Source organism: Kryptolebias marmoratus, linkage group LG13, assembly GCF_001649575.2.
Source record: "Kryptolebias marmoratus isolate JLee-2015 linkage group LG13, ASM164957v2, whole genome shotgun sequence".
Classification (NCBI taxonomy): domain Eukaryota; kingdom Metazoa; phylum Chordata; class Actinopteri; order Cyprinodontiformes; family Rivulidae; genus Kryptolebias; species Kryptolebias marmoratus.
In genome coordinates this window covers 21,182,184-21,205,291 of record NC_051442.1, presented here as the reverse complement: position 1 = coordinate 21,205,291, position 23,108 = coordinate 21,182,184, and the positions used below count along the sequence as shown (strand labels likewise).

Genomic DNA, 23,108 nt, shown 5'->3' with positions numbered 1-23,108 from the left:
GTAATCATCAAAATTAAATGAAATAAACATTTGAAATATATGAGTTTGTATGTAATGTATGAATATAATATACAAGTTTCACTTTTTAAATGGAATTACTGAAATCAATCTACTTTTTCATGATATTCTAATTTTATGACCAGCACCTGTAGCTTTTAGTCTTTTAACTATCAGGGAGCTTTTCCAAGGAGCTGAAACTTTTTTTTCTGAAGCGTTACCATAAGAGCCACGTCCGGCCATCTTGTGGAACTGCTGCCAGGTGAGAGGACCCTGAAAGCCCCATGACCGCACCGTCCTTTTCTTCTGGATAGCATCCTGGAGTACGGGCTGGAGCGACATCAGCACCCGCAGCACATCCTGAGAGCACAGTGAAGTGACGTCCACAGCTGAGGAACACGGACATAAAGAAGCAACTTAATGATAAACCCAAACACTTTGGATAAAGGGTGAACACACATACTGAAAATAACCTGTGGAAATTATCGGGTGGATTTCCATCTGGAGAGCATTTTTATGGTATTATTCACTTTAGGATCTCAAACAGATTCAACATAAGCAAAAGAATAATGACAGAAAATCTAGAAGAGAAAAATTAATGTAATAGTTCTGCCATTTTGAAGTGGTGTTCTGTGTAAAAGTTTGAAACAATTATTTTGGGATGCCCCGAGCCAATCCCCAAGACCAGTCAAGGCATTTTTCAATAATTAACATCAAAGTAGCTAATCTCTGTTGTTGATCTACTTTCTGTGGTTTTATGTCAACCGCACCGCAATATGGCTGACATAACACAATTGCCAAAAAAAAACAACTCTGTGATCTAGTGTGACAACACGCCTGCAGCATGGAAGTATTTGAAAATACAAAATTAGAGCAATTCAGTAACTACTAGCTATGTTTGCTGTTCGGCTATTTCCCATGGTGGCAGCAATTATTCAACAGCACCAATTTAATTGGACATTTCAAATCTAAACACTGGGCTGAGGACACAGAAATCACCAAGCTAACTCTTTCAGTTTCTAAGGGACAACACTAAGGCAGAAAGGATTACAGAACAGGTGACTGAACTTATCGCTCTGGATGACCAACCCGTCACCGTGGTGGAGAAAATAAGATTTGTCTCCTTTTGAAGCTGTCGGAGCCCAAGGTACATCCTACTCTTTAGATACTATATAACCAACACAGCGTGAGCAGAGATGAATAAAAAAAAAGCTCTGTATCATCTGGCTGATTTTTTTTTTTCCTTATTGATAATAAAAAAACAACTTGAAAACAACGGGAACACAAGTATTCTCTACTGCAATGTATAGTTACTGAGGTGTCAAGCACACAGTGGCACTGACTTCAATAACTTTGTTATACTTATTGTGTGTAATCAGAGAAAAAAAGAAAAAAAAGACAAAGAAAAATAGAAGTAGAAGAGGTTGAATTGAGACTCAGTATAGGCCCAAACCTAATCTCTAATAATGTAGTAAACTGTCAGTGCATAAATAAAATTATATTAATAATTTTGTGTTAAATAATTTGGATTGATATTAGGGGACAAAAGATTTTGATCTCTACAATTAACATCTTACCTGTTCTAGGTAGGTCCTTAGTTTGTACAACTAGAGTTAGACAGGGCTGATGGACCAAAGTGTACTATTGCGTTTTTTTAACAACTCCAGCCTTCAAAGTTGAACGACATTTCACGCGAATGCTGTTTCAGTCTCGTACGCCGTCGCCATTTTCAATATACTTATTTACACGATATTTGATGGTTATTTAAAGCATAAAAAGCACCAGCAGCAAGATGTAGCATGTCCAGGACATGTCAAGCAGGAATTTAACAATATTTCAGCTGAAAAGATTTGAAGGTATATAATAACATTAAATTATTTAAATAATAAATCTGAGACTGAAGCAGATTTAAGACTACAGCAATCCACTTTGGTTTTGGCTGAGTTTGGACTAGCTATTAGATCATCCGTTTTCTCAGATTCTAAGTTAAAAACTCAAAACTGTGCCATCTATAACAGCTAAGCTATTCATTTTTTTTATAACTTTTACACAGAAACTAAACCATTCATTTAACTGGACCAAAACAAATATTTTTAAATTTTGCCAAATCATTTTTATGTAAATGCATTTTGACATTTGTAATGATTGCTTTAAAAGAAATAATCTGCAGCTGTTTAGGACTAAAACGTAAAGCTTCAGCTGCCGACTCACCGTTTTGTTTGGCCCAGGGGTGCAGACAGGTGCTCTTCACCAGCGCCTCGTCCACCTTGCCGCCTGACATGTTGTCCATGAACTGCCTGCCGTGCTCCAGTGCCATGTAGCAGTCGCTGTGGTAGTCTCTCTCCTCCACCCTTACACAAGGGGAAACGGGGGCCCCGCTCGGCCCCCGCGTCACAGTTTCGTTCTCCACCACGGAAATGGGCGAAAAGGGGTTCGTGCACTGGTCCTGCAGCAGCAGAATCAGCTCGTCCGGGACACGGTCCCCTCTTCCAACTCCGGTTTTCTCGAGCGAGGAGAGCCGCAGTTCCTCGAAGCGCTTTTCTGCCTCCCTGCTGACGTCCGAACTGCGGCCGATGATGTCCAGCTCGTCCTCCAAGAAGAGCCCGGAGCCATTCCCGTAACGCCGGTTGACCACGGCGCTGAAGCCGCAGCTGCACGTCTCCTGGGCCTCGCCGATGGGGTCGCTCAGGTACACGCCCACATCGGCTCCTTTTATATTCATGTTGCACACACAGATGCAGCAGCTGTCAAAGTTACAGTCCTTGAAGAGGTTCATGACGGACTCGGAGAGGATGAGCGTGACATAGAGGCTGTGGGCTTCGGGGATGAAGGGTACTGTGGCGGGCTCCACGGAGTTTAGAGGTCGGCACGTGGAGGGGGTGGACGCTGGTGAGTATAGGTCAGAATTCTCGTATTTTAATGAGCCCTGGACGCTTGAGGGGCCTCGGGGTGTGCGCGGGGTCCGAGGCGTGCGTGGGGTGGGGGCTGAGAAGCGCGGGGTGGCAGGAGAGGGCAGGATGCCAACGCCACTGTTACTGGGTGGAGCACTGTTGGACATAAAGGGTGTGTGGGTCTGAGGGGTGTAGGTCTGGTTGTAGTCCTGGTCCATGGTGCTGCCCACACTGGGGATATTACTGAGGGAAGACAGATTGAAGGACAAAACTATTAGTTTCAGGTAAAAATCTCAAATCCCTGAACTGTTTTCCACGTGACAATGTGTGAAAGAAACCCAGATGGTTTGTTGAGTTTTCTTTGAACTGCAAGATTTATTTTATTATTTCAGATAAAACAGTTTTCAGGTGTCTCGCTAAGTTTGAAGAAGACTCTTAAAGTAATAAGGCATTAGGACACAATATTTACTTCAGAGGGAAAACAGAGCAGGCTTTGACTGTGCAAATGAGCAAAAACTCTGAAAAATAAGAAAAAAAACAAAGAATACTTTCAATAAATGTCTCAACAAGTGTCCCTCTGAGGTAAAGGGCTATTTTTGGGTTGGTAAGCAACTGTGAGGAGGTAGGGAGAGGAAGAGTCTGTATGAGAGTAAGGAAAAGGAGGTGGGGGGGGGGGAGCACATTATGTCCCTCACTGCATGAGGGGAACAACTCCTGGCGTAGACCCATTGGAAGGAAGTCCCAGAAAAAGCCTGTCTCCAGCCACAGCACACACAGCAACATACAAAGACCTGCAGCATTTTATATCAGCACTCTCTGAACAAACACCAAGTGCAGACATCGCTCCCTCCTTAATGCAGAAACACGTCCATTTTGTCTCAGGGCGGATGTGATGTTTGTGCTTCCCCCCTCAAGTTTGAGAATTTGTAACCAAAAATATAAACATTTTACACTTTAGGCTTCTATTTGGGGCAGAGAGAGAGAGAGAGAGAGAGAGAGAGGAACGTTTAAAAGAATGCAGAAAGGTTTTCCAGAAAGCCCTCAAGCTTTGAAAGCTGTTTTCAAACTTCAGTTTTAAAGGCAACTTAAAGGGTTAAAAAAAACCTACCACACTAGGGATGTGTCGTGAACCAAAAGTGAGGATTATCCTATAAATAAAAAAACAAATTTGACAAACTTTTCCCCATTTTCTCTGTATGTTTTGCCGTTTTGCTCCTGTGTGGCCAAATAAGTGACGTTCGAAAATGAATCTTAGGAACCATACACAGGTGTAACCACAGAACTGCAGAACAATCTGGAGCCCCCAAAAAATGCTGCACCATTTAGCATGAGAATGCCTTTAAAATGTGTGCAGATAGCTCCACTTTCACAGCTGCACTGAGTATGGGGTAAAGCATTTCTTCAGCCAGGCTTTTGTGATTAAAATACTTTGTCATGTTGACAATTTAATCATTTGTTGAGCTTTGTTTTCAAACCAAAAACAAAAGAAAACTCTACTATTTTTTCATTATTAGAAACTATTAAAATGAAATGCGTATTACTTAAGATAAGCTGCAAATAATCAAATAGTGTAGAACAAAACAGTTTAAACATTTCTTCTCTTCTTCGAATGAGAAGCAGCAGAAACTACTTCAGAGGAGCAGAAGCAGGTATTCTGAAGACACCGATCTGCTATGAGAAGCGAGACTGCGTGAGCTGCTGAATGATAATCCTCATCTTCAACCAAGAAGGTATTTTAAACTCATTTCCCTGCTTTGCCTCGGGCTGTCATGCATGGGAAATCAAGCTGCCTGCTAAGGTGGCGTCCAGGGAAAGAACAGTTGGTGTGTATAGACAGAACGTGCCACGGCCATACAAAGCAGAGATTTTCACAGGAGAGCCAAGGACGAATTCAAAAAATAGAGACACTCCATTACTGTGGCGAAAAAAAAAAAAAAAAAAAAGGATCTCCAGCCGAATACCTGTCTTTGTTGAGGAAGTTCATCACGTGCCCCGGGTTCAGCATCTCCCTGCCCATAGTCCAGCTGGGCCGGTACACGCAGTCCTCCGGTACTTTAACGGGTGGGAGACACTGGCTGGGCAACGTCTTCAGAGGGGCGAACATGGAGCAGCCTACAAACGCCTGACACAGCTCTGGCTTGTACACAAAGGAATAATCCTGCAGCGTAAGCAGAAAGAGAGGAGATTTAGAATATGTTGTTTATTGTGAAAAACTACTTTTAGCTCTGCCCTTTAAAAATAAAACAAGGAAATGTGGAAAATAGCCACCAGAATTAAAAAAAAAAAACATTTTAATGAAGCAGTCAGAAATCTGAGAACTGAGGAGAAGCTTGTTGTGATGAAGGTTAAACTCAAGATTCCTGATCTAGATGGCAGTATTTGATCTTTCTTCAAAATAAGCACTTAATATGAGACAACCTGACTCTGGCATTAAATTTACCCTCAGCTGCTTTGACATTAACACGAGACCAGACCCACCTTGATCTCAGATGGTTTGGGGCTGCAGAAGCTCTCCTCCACTTCTATCTTAAAGTCGCCCCCCAGAGTGGAGGTGCCGTCCAGCGTGGTCATGCCCAGGTTGGACTCCATGCTGTTGTACTCCTTGCTGCACATGTTCATGGGGGAGTAGCCCATGGTGTGCTGCTCCAGGGAGGGAGGTGTGGGAAACATATGGGGCCAGTCTGAACCTGGAGGAAGGGAAACAACGAGAGGCGGTCGGTGTGTGTCAGGCTTTTGAAGAAATGCAGGAGGCTGGAGCGCTGCTGTCATTATCATTAACCTTCCATCGCTTACTGATAAAACCAAACCAAAGACGATATCTTGTTTGCTGCATTCCAACTGTCCAAAACAACATCTTGAGACACAAACAGTTTAATAACTATGTGAGTAATGTCGTCTACATGCGTAACGTCTCATTTTATGCTGCGCATTTTGTTGAAGCGTTCGCAGGAAGACATGACAAGCCTGCTGCCTTTTACAGCCTAATAAAAACACAAGCCTGTCAGCACCTCACCCTCCACATGAAGGAACATTTACATTGTTTGTCGCAGTTATCTTGGCATTTTCTCAAAGGTTTTCATCTTTTCTCTTTATGCCTTTTTTTTACATTTATTTACAGACTACATCAGAGTGGTTGGAGTTTTCCTGTACATAACTTGAAAAGCAGATAAAAGCAGGAGCTCCCCCGTATGTACACCTGTTTAGAGTTGCTTATGGCTAAATTAGGGTTAGAGTGCGGGTTTTTGTCTCTTTCTTACTGTTTATTCATTGTCACATGCTGTTTTTATTTTGTTTTTTAATTATGTAAAGCACCTTGAAATGCCTTCCTGCTGAAATGTGCTATACAAATAAAATTTGATTGATTGATTGATTTTATCTACACTAGAATGACAAATTTTCTGGTGAAGAGTTTAAAGGCAAACGCGTGCATAAGATCATAAACCACACAATTAGACAATGTATTTCGGGAGATTATAAACACACAGGTAGGCCAGAACCTACATGTTTATAAAACTTTTAAGACAATGCTCATTTTTTGCCAGTAAAACATACAGTGACTTTAAATTCCCTTTAAATTCAGATTACTGCACATGACCTTAAACCTAATGAGTAATAAGAACTTTTGTTACTGACACACTGACTATATACAGCTTGGCGTGCCAAAGACAAAGGAACTTGTCCATTTCCTATTTCCGATCATGGCACCAGTGATCCCTGAATCCATTAGAGGTCTGTGTGGAGATGATCAATGACTAAAAATACCAACAATAAACAGTCCTGGACCAAAAGCACCAATACCCTCTACAAGACAGAGAGATGGTCTTTCACCATCTCTCAAGCAACTACTAAGATTCTTTATGAGTCTGTGATCACTGCATGCTGGGGCAGCAGAATGAAAGCAGTGGACACTGAACAAAATGATCTACAGATCTACAAGACACTGAGGGTGGTTTTAGAAAAAAAAAAAACGCTTTATCCAAGACATTTGGACATTAGTGGAAAATACTCGACAGCTGCTTTGTGATGTACTCGTCAGTTCAACAGGAGACTCTTTTCAACGTGACTGAAAACTGATCAGACTGTACGACTGCTCCCTGTGACACTGAATTGTTCCGTAGACTGAAATCCTGAGCTTATTGCTACAATAAATGAAATCACTTGTGCAACAAACTGAAAATAATACAGTCTAATTATTATGTACACAAAGGCTTTACTATAGAGTGCATTGCTACATAAAAATGCCCTAATTAATTAATCCCAGAATGTTTCTTATTTCTATTCAGCAATTATTCTCCTGTTGCAGTCACAATTTTTGATTTACTGTTTGTCCTGTCGCTTTGTTGAAAAAAACAAAACAAAACAGTACATTAGGACACATGGCTCACTCAGGAAAAGTGTGTTGTGACTTTTGGTAGCAGTATACATCAAGCAATGTAGACAATTTTAGAAAAAAAAGAAGAATTTCCCCATAAACAACACTGAGATCTGGCAAAACGAGTGAGTAAACCCAGCCCTCTGTGGAGCTCCATAGCTCAGGCAGACTTTAAATGCCTCCAAAGTTTTCCCAAAGTCTTTACTCCCACAAACTTTACACATCTTACACAAATGTAGGCATTTCCATCTTCTTTCTCCCAGGGCATCACTGTAGTACGACTTATGGTTTTCTCTCAAATCAGAGTACAGAGTATGCACATCCAAACCCTCACTGACGATCAATGTATCTGCGATCAGTATTTTCTCTCAAAACTCAATATTACGGATTATTTTACCTTGCCGTATCTCCTATATTAAACAATGTCGGCACATAAAAACTGACATATGACGACCAGTTGCTTCTATCACTTACAATTGAGGATTTTTTCTCAACATAACATAGTTTGTGTACAGTGACTGCTTGTTTGAGGCCTAATTTCTACTCTGCGTCTCTGTCTGCTGGTCTAATTAAGAGTGTTGTCAGAATGAAAGACAACTGTGTGGTTACAGGGACGACCCTAACGAGCCAGTGACAACATTATAATATGTATTTTGTATTTTTTAAATCTTGCTCGTCTTTACACTTCTTTTACAGCTCATAAATCAAAACGATGTAAGTCCAAAGTTCTGTTGGGGTTGAGAGAAGAACGGTGATGTATGTTGCATTTATTACTGTAATTATCACCTTTAGTTATTAATAGAAATCTTTTTAGATTGTGTGTATTTTTTGGAACAATATGCCTGATGAAGAACTGTACCAAAGCAAATTATAAAAGAATATCATAATTTGACTATTCTTTCCCACTAGGTGACAAAGCCGAGCGTGGATCTTGTGGTGGTGTCATTTTTTTTTAATACTTCTGGAGTTTGAACAATTTTGATAATTGTTATTTTAGTGCTATAATTCTGTATTTTGTTTATATGGTGACTTGTATCACATGTTGAAGGACAACAGATTTAAAAAAAAAAGCCTTTTGGTTTATTCTGGCACATTTACATTGATCTAATGTCCTTATTAAATAAACCAAGAAATTAAAATAAAGCCTTAGCTGTGCTTAATCAAGAGAAAAAATGTTTTATTTATTTAAACGATGCAATGCTAATTTCATAAATTCGAAATATGAGCAAGGGGAACATGATGTTTGAACTTGGAGTGTTCTCTGGCAAATCTTAGTGAATGATAACTATATTTTAACAATCCTTCAAGTGATGCTAGATTAACACTTGTACTGTATCCATTCTTGTGAAGATGTGGTATGACATTTAGGACAACAAAGCAATGGAAAGATCAGTAAAAACTTGAATGGATACACACCAATGCAAGACACAGGGTCCAAAATGGATGGCTTTTGTTCCTTGTAGCCAGAATTCTCATCTGTTCCATTCATTGGTCGCCTGGAGCCAGTCTGTGAGCAAAAAAAGGACACTTTATTACTTGAGCATACTCCTGGAATCAGTTATTACGCCTCTAAATTCACTCCTATTATACGTTTCCAACCTGTAGGAGCAGCGAGTATCACACACAACATCATTTTAGATTAATAGCATTGGAAAGTAAGTGCTGTCAGCTGATGAAGGGCAGAGTGCAGACACTGCTCAGGTACACAGTTGATGGAAACACATACTCGCACACTTGCCAGACTACAGAGATATCCGCTGTGGCGCGCTCCAAGGTCTCCACTCACCGTCAGATCATCCTCGTCCGAGTTGAAAAGGTGTTCCAGGTCGTTGATGGAAACCACCAGGTCTGTCTCGTGCATCAGGCTGGTGGAGGCCATGCGGTTGTTTGCAGCTGCACGCTGAGAATCTGCACGTGCACAAACGCAAAGATGAAATTCTTATTTTGTACTCCTATTCACAAACAGTAGGTTGTGCCTGCTGGAAAACTCAGTGAAGTTTATAAAAACGCTTTGAACTGTGATTGGCAATTGTTCAAATCAAACCAGGAGGACTTTACTTCAACATTCAACCAATAGATTTGGATTTTTTTGCTAAATTCAGTTTCTAATCTTGTGGCATCAAAATTAACAAACAAACAAACAAAAAAGAAACAAGCCTCTAGCATTTAAAATGGGAAGTGCCACAGACATAAAGAAGCCTGGGAGTCAAGCTACAAGCAGGGAAAGAAAAGCAACATGGATCCATTAGTTGTGAGAAAATAATGAGTGAGAAGAATTTGCTTCTTATCCACATTTGGATGATTTTTCACTCGGGGATCACAAGGACACAAAAACTGCCTCAAAATCCTGGTGAGCAATCACTTGAAGTTTTCCTCTTCTTGTGTTTTGAATAGACAGCTGATAAATCAGCACATTGCCACCACCTCTGAATGGAGTACTGTGGTGCAGATGATGCATACCACGTGTAGGGCTCGGTGATATATTGAGCATAACTGAAATATTCAAACTTTTACCTTACAATCAAAAACGAATATATCGGAAATACTGAGAATAAAATTTTCCAGCCATTCTTTAGTGTCTGCATCTAACTTATTTAGAGTTGAGTTTTTTCGAGACCCTGGCGGACCACCCACAAACCCATCCCCTATCTAGGAAACTCTTCAGCGGGCACTGTGTTTATGTTTGGAAACCAAGGGAAACGGCTCAATAGGAGTTAGTGAGAGTTCAGCGATGGTAAATTAACAGATGAGATACGTGTTTCGGAAGGAAAGAAAAGAAAAAAAAAAAAGTGCTGGAGCTTTCATCTGCGAGTGGTTTGGATTTCACAGGAAGACTGTGAACAAACAACTTAATTACTGGGATTGGTTGGTTTTTTTTTTAATATGGACGGATCTCGGCGAGATCGCAATGTTCCTGATTTAAGAAGTTTAAAGAAGTCAGCTCGTTGCCATTGAAGTTATTTTGGACTTTCTGAAAGCTGGAAGATGCTAGATGAAATTGGTAATAATTCTTACCATCTAAAGGGCCAGCTCCACCATCTTCCCCCTGAGAAAAAAAAAGATGGAAGAGTTAAACAGAGAACACAGATACCACTTCACATAAAACAAAGAATTATTTGAAATTGATTAAACAGTACACCCTGTTTTTTTCGTTGTTTGTTTTGTTTTTTAAGTGATCAGCCTCTTGCTGAGCAAATTCTGTTTCCCTAATACGTTAAAACATGAACAATCCTTTGAGCCCAACAATGTCACTGAAAAAAAACACAGAAATGACTTGGATACGTTACAAAATAGAAGGCAAATAAAGGCAAAAGCAAATGAACAGCAGTGTTAAAACATCTGTAAACACTGTAACCAGCCAACTAAACACATCACTTTTTTTTTCCAATCAATGCGACAAAGCAAGAATAAATAAATAAATAAATAAAAGTCGGGAGAGCAGCAAGAGAGAAAATTGGACTGAAACAGAACAGGGAAGAGGGACTGCCTCTCTCTGCTGTGGCAAATGGGATTTCCAGCATGAAGCAGAGTGAAATCATGATCCAAGGAATGGCTGCTCAGCCTCCTGCCCAGACATCAATATCTGGGAGGGCTGGCCTTCTGTGTGAGTGTGTGTTCTTATGATGGCTTGTGTGTGTGTGTGTGTGTGTGTACACTGTGTGCTGAGGAACAGGGCCGTTATGTCCTCGCCATTGATTTCATTATGCTCCAGGGCTATTCTCTGACCAGTGCAAGCTTTAATTTGTCTTCCTTAAAAGGCCCAACATCCACACCAAGGCCACAATCTATAGGCAGCAATAATGCCGTAACCCCTTATCAATATATTAGCCCTGGATAAGCCTGTGTAGTCTCTTTACATACTGCAAAAGCCTGTTTGATTGAACCTTTTTGATCTCTCTTATTTTGCTCCCAGATTTATCTAAAGGCCGTTTCCATGCTCGTACCCTCTCCTTAATACAGCAGGTGCACCACTACTACGCTGCGATCAGTTGATGGGTCTGTTACAGCATGTCACCTGGCCAGCAGTGCAGCCAAATGCTCTTCAGTTTAAGTGACTGATATCAGATTGATGTTCCTGCACGATTCACATTAATTTTATTTTATTTTTTATTCCTGATGAGCTGTGACGGCGGGATGAATGCCGTGCCCCAAGACTACTCAACAAATTGGATAAAATGGTTGAAAATAATGACTTCATTTTCCACTTATTTTGACACAGTGCAACAATTCATCACAGGAGGCTCTCCTGTACTCCAGGGTTTATACAGAGCATCAGCCAAGTGGGAGGTAAGGTGCAGCAGTGAGTTTTCTTCCTGAGGAAAATTAGTTGCAATACTTGCAGAATTACAAGTTTAGTTAAAAATCTGAAAGGAAAGAAAATCCACGAGTTTACACAGACACGCACAGGTATGTGAAGGATGCACACACACACACATACACACACACACAGGCAGCACAAAGCAGACAGGCGGTAGAAGAGCTCCACTGCACAGTGTTCTTTGGGGACTCTTCACTCCACTGACAGCTGCCTTCAACCTTACACCGAGACACAGATTCGAGGGCGTGCGGCGGTATTCACCAGACCGAGGAGAAGGAAAATATTTGAATGTGCTTTTTATTGTCCACTGAGCCAGGTTTGCGTCTCTCTGAAACCCTGCTGCAGACATGCAGGCTGCGACTGAAAGGCAGGAGGTTTAGGAGCCAGCAGCAACACAGTCAAGAGGAGGAAAAAGGCGATCAAATAAGGAAACACAACTTAAAGGAAGCCCAACATGTTAACTACCCACTGTTCCTTTGGGCAAAAATAACAATAGTGATTCAGGAATGGCTTCCTGTTCAGTTGAGACTTGGCAAGTCAAAGAGGATGTGTGTAGAAAGTGGCTGCACTGTTATTTTTAGTGCAGTGTTGCTGAGGATGCTGATGGCCTAGTTTCTATCTTGTCTGCTACCAGATGTTAAAAAATAAGCCCTCTTGTCCCCTTTTGAAACAAACTGACTTATACTTTAAGTTTCAACAAGGGGAAATGACTGATTGTTGCTGCGTAAAGAATCTAAAATAACAAAATCAAACCGATCACTAACCGTTGGACAGCTGGAAATGTTGCTGAGAGAAAACCATGTTCGTCAAGATCTAGACAAAAATGTATTTTGTGCCATTAAAAACCTGTACTTTCTATAGCTGTTCCCATTACACAGAACTTCACACCCCTGTGCTGCCAGTTCTTAAACTGCCTCATAAGAAATCTATACATTGTGAGAGCTAGAGGGATTGAGAGCAGCCTGTTTGTAGCTGATTTTAAAGCACAAAGAAGTTCAGTGTTTTCAGGTCAACCAGGAACAATGAGCAACTGGCAGGTTGCCAAGTTGCATGTGAAAGTTCAAATAAGGCCATCACTGATGATAACAGAATGTAGGAGGTTTAAACTCCTGCTTTGTCTGACAGCTAAAATGAAACTATATTTTTAACGAACAGCATCAGATTAATCAGACGCCATATTCCTACACAATTTGGATTTTAAAATTCTGTACTTTTCCAGGCTCAATTTCTTTTTTCCAGTCAAAATTTGGGCTGTTTTTCAAAGCTGAGTACAAACTGTTCCTGCAATTGTTGGACAGTTGCCAGGGCATGTTGCAAACACGATAAAAACAGACTGTGAGCGCGAATGAATGGCAGGGAGCAAAACCCCAGAGAAAAAAAAAACAAACGCGTTCTTCCTAATTTCCCTCATTAAATTAGGTCCTAATCACAGAGTTCAAGTCTTCGTCAATCAAACTTTGTTAACTTTGACAGTATATATTGGTGATAAATTATTTGCACTGATAAAACATTTTTCTAATCTTACAGAGGCTTACAAAGTAGTTCACAAGGTTTTGTTTTTCATATATAACTAGCATGTCATTGGAAGTTTTTATCCTCATATAAAAGTTCATGTTTGAGCAATTCACTGTTAGAAATTCAGACTTCTCTTTTACAGAAAATGGACGGTGGAAACCACAAAAATTTTTCAATCAAAAAGCCTAACAATCAAGTCTAGGATATCAATTAGTGCATGTTTAAATATGAACAGTGAAAGAAGATGCCGTTCATTGTGCAAGAGCCATAAGAAATAAGCCCTGCCAATGCCAAAATGTGCTGCAGTTTGTTAGAAAGAATTCTCTTTAACTTATATGCCTTTTAGTACAAATCCTGTTGACATATGGAACGGAACATACTTGTTACGATGCCATATTCTGCACCCAGCCTGTTCCTGCTGAGAGTCTTTACCGTGAGGCAGAGATAATGAATCCTTCCAACATAATGTGGCTCAGATGAGCTGAGAAATGCTCCTCACTCCTCGAACTCCCGTACCTTGTGTTTCTTGCCTGGCTCGCGCTCTCCCCCGGCTTTATCCTTTTTACTGGAGAATGTGAACTTGACCTCTCCGTCCTCAAAGTCGTAGGGGTCCACTTCGGGCTCATGATCTCCATCGGTTACAGCAGCAGACAGGTACTGGTTCCTCCTGGCTCTATACATCTGAACACGCTCTTCAGACACCTTCAGCGGACCTTTGGATGACGACATCAATCTGGTACAGAAACCAAAAACAAAAATGGATCATACACACTTACACAGGGATTCAGTTTGAATGTGAATTCCGAGCACTAAATGATGACGGGATCATTAAAAATAGCAGTTTAATCTGTTAATAAATAGGAAAATGCATCAAAAGTAACATTTTAGAACTGATCTGAGGAGACAGATGGCACCTCCTAACATATGTCAGTGTTGCTGCCATGTTTATCTGCAGTAACATAAATGTCAGCGACTGCAAATGGTTCTGACAGCTGTCGTGAGGCAGAACCAATGTATCTTGTTTGCTGTCAGACAATTATATTTCTGCTAGATTTTCTTGAAAAATCAGATGACTCCGGCAATACTTGTTTGTTCATTTACACAGTTACCACCTGTTGCTGAGGCATCACTCGTTATAATCCCTTACAGAGCGATGACTGTGGCCTACTTGCCCGGCCAGGGAGGGGGTGGAGGAGGGTAAAAAAGAAAATAAAAAGAGGTCATTTTGGCAGGAGAGCAGGAACTGACCCATCCTATGTGTCATTACTCCAACATTTCACTGCACCTCTCCTCCTCTCGACATGCTTGTCCAGCTCTGATGCGAGGTGGTGTGCAGTGGCCCAGGCAGAGATTAGCAGCCATTCAGAGCTGGGGCTGGAAGGATTACAGCTCACTAGAAAAGGCTGGCCTAGTGGCTGGCCCCTTGGGATTGCATAACCCCACAGATACAGTAATCCCCCAATTTACCCACCCTGTATCCTACTGGTCACTCTGCTTTCCTTCACAGTGAACACCCCCCAGAACACCCCAGTGCTAATAGTTCTGTCTTGGTGAGAATCTCTCCGGAGCACGCCAAAGTGATAACCAGCAGACAGAAATTCTATCAGCTTCAACTTCATTACAATTACTGAGGTTTATGTTTGTCTAAACCTATCATTACTCTTCATCTCTCTCTCTCTCTCTGCTGTGGAGCGTGTTTGTGTGTAGGAATCAATGAGTAGTGCTGGACCTGCACATTCCTAATGTATAATGTCAAAAGGGCACATAACAAGAGATTAACATGCCGTGCAGCTGAGCACTACAGCCAACAGTCTAAAACTGATGGATGGGAAGCAATGAAGAGAGGGGAACAGGGAAAAAGAAGGAGAAGGTGGATTTAACATCATGACAGTTTTTTAAAACTAGTTAATCTGGAGCACTAACAGGAATCCAGAACCACCGTGTAAGTGGAAGAATGATGGGAGTGTCTGGATAGCTGGCTTCAAACTTAATCTGCGTGTGTGTTTCAGAGAGTGAGAGGGCCATTGACCTGTGACCGTTAGAGGCTGACACTTACTCTGTGACTGACACCAGGTCCTGTGCCGCTGAGGCCTCGTCTCTCAACTTGTCCCCAGGCAGCAGCGGCGTGGGCAGCTCGGCTTCTTTCCTGCGGGGCAGGTTGAATAACCTCCACGGTGTGTGTGAGCTGTCATCCTCCTGGTTTACTTCTGCGCCCACATACACAGTGGGCTCAGGAGGCTCGGGGTAGGCAGAGGTTGCAGAGTGGGGGTGAGGGTGGTGGGGGTGGAAGTGCGGATTTAGACACTCGGGCCCTCCGGGCTCCTCGCCGCCACCCTTCACCCCGACCAGGCAGGACTCTGGTGGTAGCTGATAAAAGTGTTGGCCATTGGGGGTTGAAGGGTTCTTTATGCCCTCCCCTGACTCCTCAGGATGCTCACAGGGGTGGGGGCTAAGTGGTGGAGGTTGGGGAGAGTTGGGCTGTTCTGAAGGCCCAGTGCTGATTGCTCCACTGTGGAGCTGGGGGGCTTTTGAGATGGCGGCAACATCCGTCGAGCAAAATCTTCCCCCATCTGGACCCCTCATGCTGAGCCTTTGGCCTACTGTTGCTTCTGTCTCGATGGATGTTTCCTCACTGGTCAGACTGCGATGATGGAAGGGGGTTTGGGGTCTCTTCTGCTGCTTTTCACCTTTCTCGGGCTTCTCTCCTCCAGTTTTGTGCTTATTTGGAGGCTGGGAGGGCTGGCCTGCTGACTGAGCTTGGCCTGGAGTGCTGCCTGTTCGTTGCTTTACTGATTTGTGTCTGCAGTGAAGAAGGTGAACAAGGAAGGAACAGTGTGATCAGAAAAGTCAGGAAAAAAAAATCTGTGTAACAACAGACAGCAAAGATGGAACAAACTGGGAGGATGAACAATTCAGATTTTTAATTATCATCAAGTTGAAGCACAGATCTATAATTCTCTCACCTGCAACAAGGGAGCCTTACTAATTTATTAGTGATGTTCAAGAGTAAAACTGACAACAAGAACCCAGTATTGTGTTTAACAAACCAGGAGCAGTTAAAATATATACTCAAACAGAGGGCAGAAGCCTTGCAATGTTTGTTTTTTTAGGTCGGATGCTGAGAAGAATGATAAGAGCGCTGCCGCTAGGTGCCGTGGATAAACCCATGAAAGAAGTCTGTTAAAATGAACGCAGCAGTTAAAATAAACTAGTGTTGTGCTGAAAGCGATGCATATATGTTAAAAGGTTCAACTTTGATTGTTGTGGGTAAAAGAAAAAAATATGGAGAAGACTAACACACATGGCAGTCTGTCAGAAAGTAAATGTTAAATGTTCCTGACAATAAAACGGTTGGATTTGAAGAAATCTATGAAAATAGCAAGACGTTGTTTTGTTTTTTACATTAGAAACACGCAACACAGACTAGTCTTACCACAGCAGCTCCTCCAAAGTCAAACTAAACAATCATTTTACTCTGAAACGATTCACATCAGTGTGGCAATAAAAGGCCTGACCTACAGAAAGACAACCCAGCAGAGGTTTCAGCTCCCCATGGCTGTCCCTTACACAGAATAGTGACAAATTGAAAAACATTGAGACTAATATGCTTGTCAAAGTCTCAACCTGGCTGTAACTGGCAGGTATTTTGCTGACTGTGACCCCCTCTGCCAGTGTTTAAAGCCCTGCAGACGCTGTGTAACCTCTTGAATGAAAATCTGCACATGTGGGACAGCAACAGTGCAAGTGACTGACCTGGAACAGCTGCAGTAAGACTTCTGCGAAGGCACCACAAAATCCCAAGCTCCCAATTTCTCTGTCACCTCCTCCTCGCAGGTACCATTGGTTGCAGCTGAAAACTTCCGCCTGGAGAGAGACAGAGAGAGAGAACAAATATCTTGAAGCAAAACTCCAACCCCTTCCCCTGCATGTCCTCGAGGGAGGGCATAAAGAACCCTTCAAGTGTGCAGTCTTGTCTACTTTTTCTGTGGTACGCAGTTGTTTTTAGTAAAAGCTTTGTAGTGCGGATGGTTTCATCAACATCCTTGAAGCGATAGTATTTCGGCTGACAAGCCAAAAGCTAACTATGGCTGACATTCTGTTCTTGGTCAAAGGGTAACGCATCCTGGGGTGCTCCGAATGTGTCAGATCCACTGTTGGTGAATTATACAATAAACCACAGGACAAAACTGCACACCATATCATTTTAATTATTCAATAACATTGTCTCTGGAGAAGCTGGAACAAAATTCTTGACTGAATAATAAAACTTGAAACTAAATGAATGAAATGACCTGCACAGAAAGAACCCAGTCTGAGACTGAAGGGCAGTCGCAGACAGAGTCCATTAGAACTAGAAAATTTCAAGAGATTTTGAAAAGTGCCAATACAGCCACTTCAAACACTCCAGCACTCATCAGTTTTCTTCTCTAAAGTCTAATAGTAATCTGGGACTTATTTTATAATAATCTAAGGTGACAAAATGTCAACGTTTTGATGTATAAACTTTCTAAGACGTGTAAAGAGAACCAAGATCAAAAGATATGTTAAAGCTGCTGCCAGTGGCTCATTAGGGTCGCCATGGTAACCACACACACCTGTCTCTCATTCTGTGACATTCTTCTTATGAAGACAGTCAGACAAAAACACAGACTAGAAAGTAAGCCTCAGACAAATAGTTGTATAAGTTGTATTGAAAAAGACAATTCACACTCTAAACTCTGGAAAGGGTTTGACAGAAACCCAGAAGTCCTACAGCGGTGAGAGACACTGGGTGGAAGAAGACAACAAAACCATGACTTGATGTACAGTTTGTGAAAGTAAAAATGGTTGAAAGTTTAGACAGCTAAACATTTCCAGTGTGTGACACTGTTATGAGGTCAGCCTCAGATGTTCTAAAGTTCAATATCAAAATAAATCGTAACAAAACATAAAACAGTGATTGTGTACAAATTGTTATATTAAAACAACAGTTGGGTCAAACAGACTTTTCCATGATCTGTTTAAGCTTTGAATGATGCTTCTACTGTGAAGTATGCCTCTAAAGAGGGCTGTTTTTTAGCTTGCTTTCCCAAAAAACTTGTCTGTGTGCAAATTTTATGCAGTAAAAATTTGTCTACGCTATACAATGTCCTGTTATGAAAAATTATAGTGAGCTATTTCTGATCACGCCATTTTCTTTTTTTTGCATGGGTTTTAGTTGTGAAATTAAAAATCAGGATGGAAGTGATGCATTGAACCCTCTAATGAGTACAACACAGGCAGGGTTTCTTTGTCATGCTTGTGGGTAATATGACTCCCCAACAAAAGGTGGGTTGTTTAACAAGTCACTAGTCGTTTCATCTACACAAAACTGATCAATAAAAAGTTGTTCAAACAGAGAAGTGGGAAGAATGCTGCTCCAATTTACTACATCAACATCTAAAAATGAAAACTGAGACAGAACTTACCAACCCAGCCCCTCCTGATCAAGAAGGGAACGATCATTATCAATGTTACGCTCAACACAAATGAGCAGTAACGTTTATTTTAGCTGGCTGTTTTATTTGATTGCTTGCCTGCTCAAATTGCATAAAACAAAACCCTGACACCCAGTATCACTTGTGTGCAGATCTAAGGGTATTGTTTACTTCCAAAATAATTATATACCAGCCCTTATTTACCCAGAAATGTTTTTATCACGCAGTGCTCTGCAACAATCAGACACCTGCATAAAGGAAGTTTTTTTTAGGTGCAGAACAAAGATTTGAACTGACGAGACTGGATGATGAAAGTCAGTAAAAAAACATACAGACAATCAGTTGTACAGCGATTTTGATATCTATCTTTTCATTCCCACAACATAAATACGCAAAAAAATGTTTAAGTTCTAGCACTTTCTACATTTGTAGTTCAGTGAAGCAATCTGTGCACCTTTAAAAGCCACAGAGACGGGCTTACTTGTTCTGGGCTCGGTTGATATTGCACTCTTGCCAGACACGCTCCACCACCTGAGTGGCCAGCCGGCGTGGAATCTTTCCTCCGTGGTGACTTGTTCTGTCCACGCTGAACGCGTCAGATGATGAAGGCATCTTAACCCACTTCTGGGCCGAGTGAGAGTCCACTAGAGAGAGGAAGAGCAAGATTGTACAGGATGTTTGACAAATAAAAAGTCCGGTTCCCTGGCCCATCTCTACAGAAAGGCTCGACTTGAAGTCTGGATCTACAACCGGACTGAACCGTTACCTGTGTGCGCCTCCTCAGGTGACGTGGGAGGGGTGAGGGTCACCAAAGACATGGCAGGCTCTCGCTGGGAAGCAGGCACTTGGTGGCCACCCGGGTAGACGGCAGTGCAGTGGGAGGACCCCACAGGGGCCAAGACAGGGATATCTGACTGAGGTACCAGGACCAGGCAGGCTGGGTAGATCATTCGAACACCACCTACACAAAGTCGAACACATGGTGTTAAAAAACCAAACTAATGCAAAACAGAAAACCTTAATTTGAGAAAACTGAAGATTATTTTTTTTTGGAAAGGGGGCACTGACCAACGAGGACCTCTACAGAGGCCAGAGAGTCATCCTCCCAGTCCATGTCCTCAGCCTCGTCTTCAGAAACACCCTCCTTGGCACTGGGGCTGATGGGATAAAACTGGTTCCACTCCTCAATCAGTTTCTGTGTGGGAGGATCTGACATCTTGAATGACTGACCGGTCAGCGTCCCATTTAGGCCAAACGGACTCAGGATCACTGGTTAAGGGGAGGAAAAAAAAAAAAAAAAAAAAAAGAGTAAAAAGATGAAAGAACTTTATTAGAAAGCATCAAGACATTTTCCATGAATTCTCACATAGTATTCCATCTGTGTTATATTATCCTCTCTTGGTTTTCTTTGTTTAATAAAACTTTTTCCTTTGTTATTATCTCTCTTTACCACTTTTCCTTTAAATGTGGTTGTCCCTGCTTGGCCAAAACTGCTTTGGTTTTCTTTTCTTGTTTTCTAGCTTTTATTCAAATCTTTCTGTTCCTAAATTCATATTTCCCTCTTTTTTACTCTCACCCTTGTAATTATCACAACCTCTCATCTTGATGATCCTTTTCTTCTTACAAATATATATATACATATTTTTTACTTTCATTCTGTCATTTCGAGCTAAATAAGCAGCAGTCTGACATATTTCATACAGCAGTTACTGAAAAGCAGCAGTCTCTCAGAGCCTTTTACCAGAAGCTTATAAAAATAATGCAATTATTGGTAAAAACACGAGACTTTCAACATATCAGAGTCATACAGAGAGCCAATCACTCTGCTTACAGAATCCATCAGCCAATGCAGATTGTTCCATTAAACACGATGCATAATGCATATGTGTGAGCACAGAAGCCATCAGCATTTCAGCTCGCGATGTGCCTTCATCTACACACGATGCTTCATCTTTCCCTGTGTTTATCATGCACCGAGATATTGAGAGGGGGTATAATGGCTCAGCAAACTGACTGTCTGGGTGGGTGTGTGAGTGAGCATTTGTTAATGTCCCCCCTCTGCTCTGCCTTTCTAGTATGTCATTACCAGACTGGATGGGCTGTGTCCCCAGGTATTGATCCAATGGCTGAGCTGCAGGGTAAAAAAAAAGGGCTTCCAAAACAGGAAACTGGCAGGGAACAATGGAAAAGAAAATGGTTTGGACAAGGAAGGCAAGAGGCACTGACCTTGGCGATAGAAGCAATTTCTCACAAAATCCCTAAAGCTTTAATTCTCAGGAATTTCATTAACCTACACCTAATTTTACTTCTATGCATGTTTTCTCAGCAGCCACTCAATAGGTCTGCATGTAATAATGATCTCAATAATGGTAGCAAAAAAACAACAACAAATGCATTCAAAGTAAGCAAACTAAATGATTTCAGTGGCCTGCAGGGACAGTGGGACAATTTGGGCAACGTTCTGCTGGGAAGCCTAGAATCCTGCTTTTCATGTTGATGCAACATCGACACGTACCACCTACCCAAACACCAAGTGCATACCTTGATGGCAGCAAGATATTTCAGCCAGACAATGTTCCCGGCCACGAAGCAATACTGGTTCGAGAAGACAGCAAAAGTTTAAAATGTTAACTTAGTCTCCAAATTCTTCAGGTGTCTGTTTAATCAAGCTTCTGCGAAATGCACCGAACAAAAGTGTCTACTTCTTAAAGGATCTGCGACAGAGGAACCTAGCAAAGCTTTCAGAGGTCTAGTTGAGTTTGTGCCTCAACAGGTCAGAGCATTTCAATGACGAAAAAAGAAAGGAACCCACTTAGTGTTAAGTGGGTAGCCATTCTGCTAGGACTGGTGTCAATCCCTTCATTGTTCCTCCAAGACGAGGGCAAAAGGCTTCACACTCCCAACTTCTAAGCAAAATACAAGCAACTCATGTACTGTCATGTCTTGTTTCTATGTGAAAAAACAGAATGTGCAGCATAAAACAGCTGTAAAAAAGCTGTAGTTACAAATCAGTGACCTATAATTATTATCAAACCTACTTGTGCTTGCTTTGCTGTTTAAAAAAATATAAATAAATAAATAAAAGGCACTAGCTGGTCCTCTGTTGTATTCCTGATAAAGTAGGTGCTCAAGAGGCACAGAAATACTTAAAAACATATGCTGTTACCAAGGTGACCCCACTTGTTGCCAAGTGAACCAGGAGTGAAGTCCTGACAACTCCAACTCTGAAAGAAGATTTGGACGGTATTTGTTTGGAAGAAATTTTAGATTTAGAGACCTGACCTAAGTGGATGTTTAAAGGCTGTGGTTGTCAGGAGGAGTTTGTGGAAGAAAAGGACACTAGAGGTGTGGGAGCACTGCTGAGTTTTACAAATCAAAGTCTAGCATCTGTAAATAATGTACAATATTTTACTGTCAAAGGAACCCAGATGGTATTCACAATGTATAAAAGTGATGCGTGTTTTGAAGAAATGATGTTGTCACACAGAGTTCTGATTGCTCTGCACAAAAGTGGGCCTACAAACTGAACCATCGCAGCAGAGAGATTACTCATCTTCCTGTACACAATAACATCAACCTGTAGGTGATCATATTAACCGTAATTAAATTTAACCTGCTGCTTTTCCCATTTTTGTTTCTGTACTTCTTGCTGTGCAACTACTTAAAACCCAAGGCTTGCTTTTTGGAAGACCCAAACATTATTTTTGGAAAGGTTTCTTCCTCCTCGACTCTCCCTTCAGTGCGCTCTTTCTCTGGCCGAGAGACTATCTCTGGCTCCCTGAAGACATGTCAAATGTGCTCAGATCAGTGTAATGGGCTGAGAGTTCATTACATTCACTCTGCGCCCTTTTATGAGGTCACATCCTGGAGAGGTCTGCATGCCGGAGCGCTCTGCCGCACAGTAAACCAAGCTTGGCAGAGGCGAGCAGGAGTATGGGGATGGGGTTGAGGGGGTGTTGATGGATGAAAAGGAGTGGATGTCAGCCCTTCCTCAATGCTATGCTTGGTCAGCCAGGAGGAGACACACTGCAGCAGAGAAAACCCTCACCTGCCCACAGACACACACCACACTCAGAGCATGCTGATCATAAAACAGACACGTATTATAGGGAGCAGGGTTGAGTTCATCTGGGTGCGTCTGCGATCCCTGAAAAGGTCATAAATGCAAGTCTCTTCATGACTGCTTGAGGGTGTTTTCATCAAAAGAAGGATTAAAATGTATTAACAACTCAATGCTAAGATGAGGAAAATAAAAAAATCAAACCATCGCTATCTCACAATATAGAAAAAGATGTGTGTGTGAGTAGAAAAGTGAAATGACTATTTATTAGCTGATGTTGGAGCGTGGTGATTACCTTAAATCACTGACAAAATCCAATAATATCCTCGTCGCTGAACCAAGCGTTCCCTGCGCTTGAGATATGCAATCTAACTTTTTAAATACATGTACATATTCAAAAGTATTTTTAGTGGAGCAGAAGCAAACTTCCAAGCTAAGACTTATTTTTTGGGTATTATTCCGAGTTTGTACAGTTGATGTGTAAAAATATCTAGCTTTA

At 41.6% G+C, this 23,108-nt stretch overlaps 1 protein-coding gene across 1 annotated transcript in view; it reads right to left on the bottom strand.

The window, feature by feature from the left end:
• med13a (mediator complex subunit 13a) overlaps nucleotides 1-23,108 on the bottom strand; it is an 88,245-nt gene that overhangs the window by 12,705 nt on the left and 52,432 nt on the right. The window contains exons 5-17 of the mRNA XM_017433594.3: nucleotides 19,618-19,818; nucleotides 19,316-19,510; nucleotides 19,031-19,193; nucleotides 16,847-16,957; nucleotides 15,150-15,893; nucleotides 13,610-13,826; nucleotides 10,276-10,306; nucleotides 9,047-9,168; nucleotides 8,677-8,767; nucleotides 5,367-5,575; nucleotides 4,850-5,046; nucleotides 2,209-3,131; nucleotides 219-386 (exon numbers count right to left, since the gene is read on the bottom strand). Of these exons, the coding sequence (XP_017289083.1) occupies nucleotides 219-386; nucleotides 2,209-3,131; nucleotides 4,850-5,046; nucleotides 5,367-5,575; nucleotides 8,677-8,767; nucleotides 9,047-9,168; nucleotides 10,276-10,306; nucleotides 13,610-13,826; nucleotides 15,150-15,893; nucleotides 16,847-16,957; nucleotides 19,031-19,193; nucleotides 19,316-19,510; nucleotides 19,618-19,818 (3,372 nt within the window). The remainder of the gene's footprint in view (nucleotides 1-218; nucleotides 387-2,208; nucleotides 3,132-4,849; nucleotides 5,047-5,366; nucleotides 5,576-8,676; nucleotides 8,768-9,046; nucleotides 9,169-10,275; nucleotides 10,307-13,609; nucleotides 13,827-15,149; nucleotides 15,894-16,846; nucleotides 16,958-19,030; nucleotides 19,194-19,315; nucleotides 19,511-19,617; nucleotides 19,819-23,108) is intronic.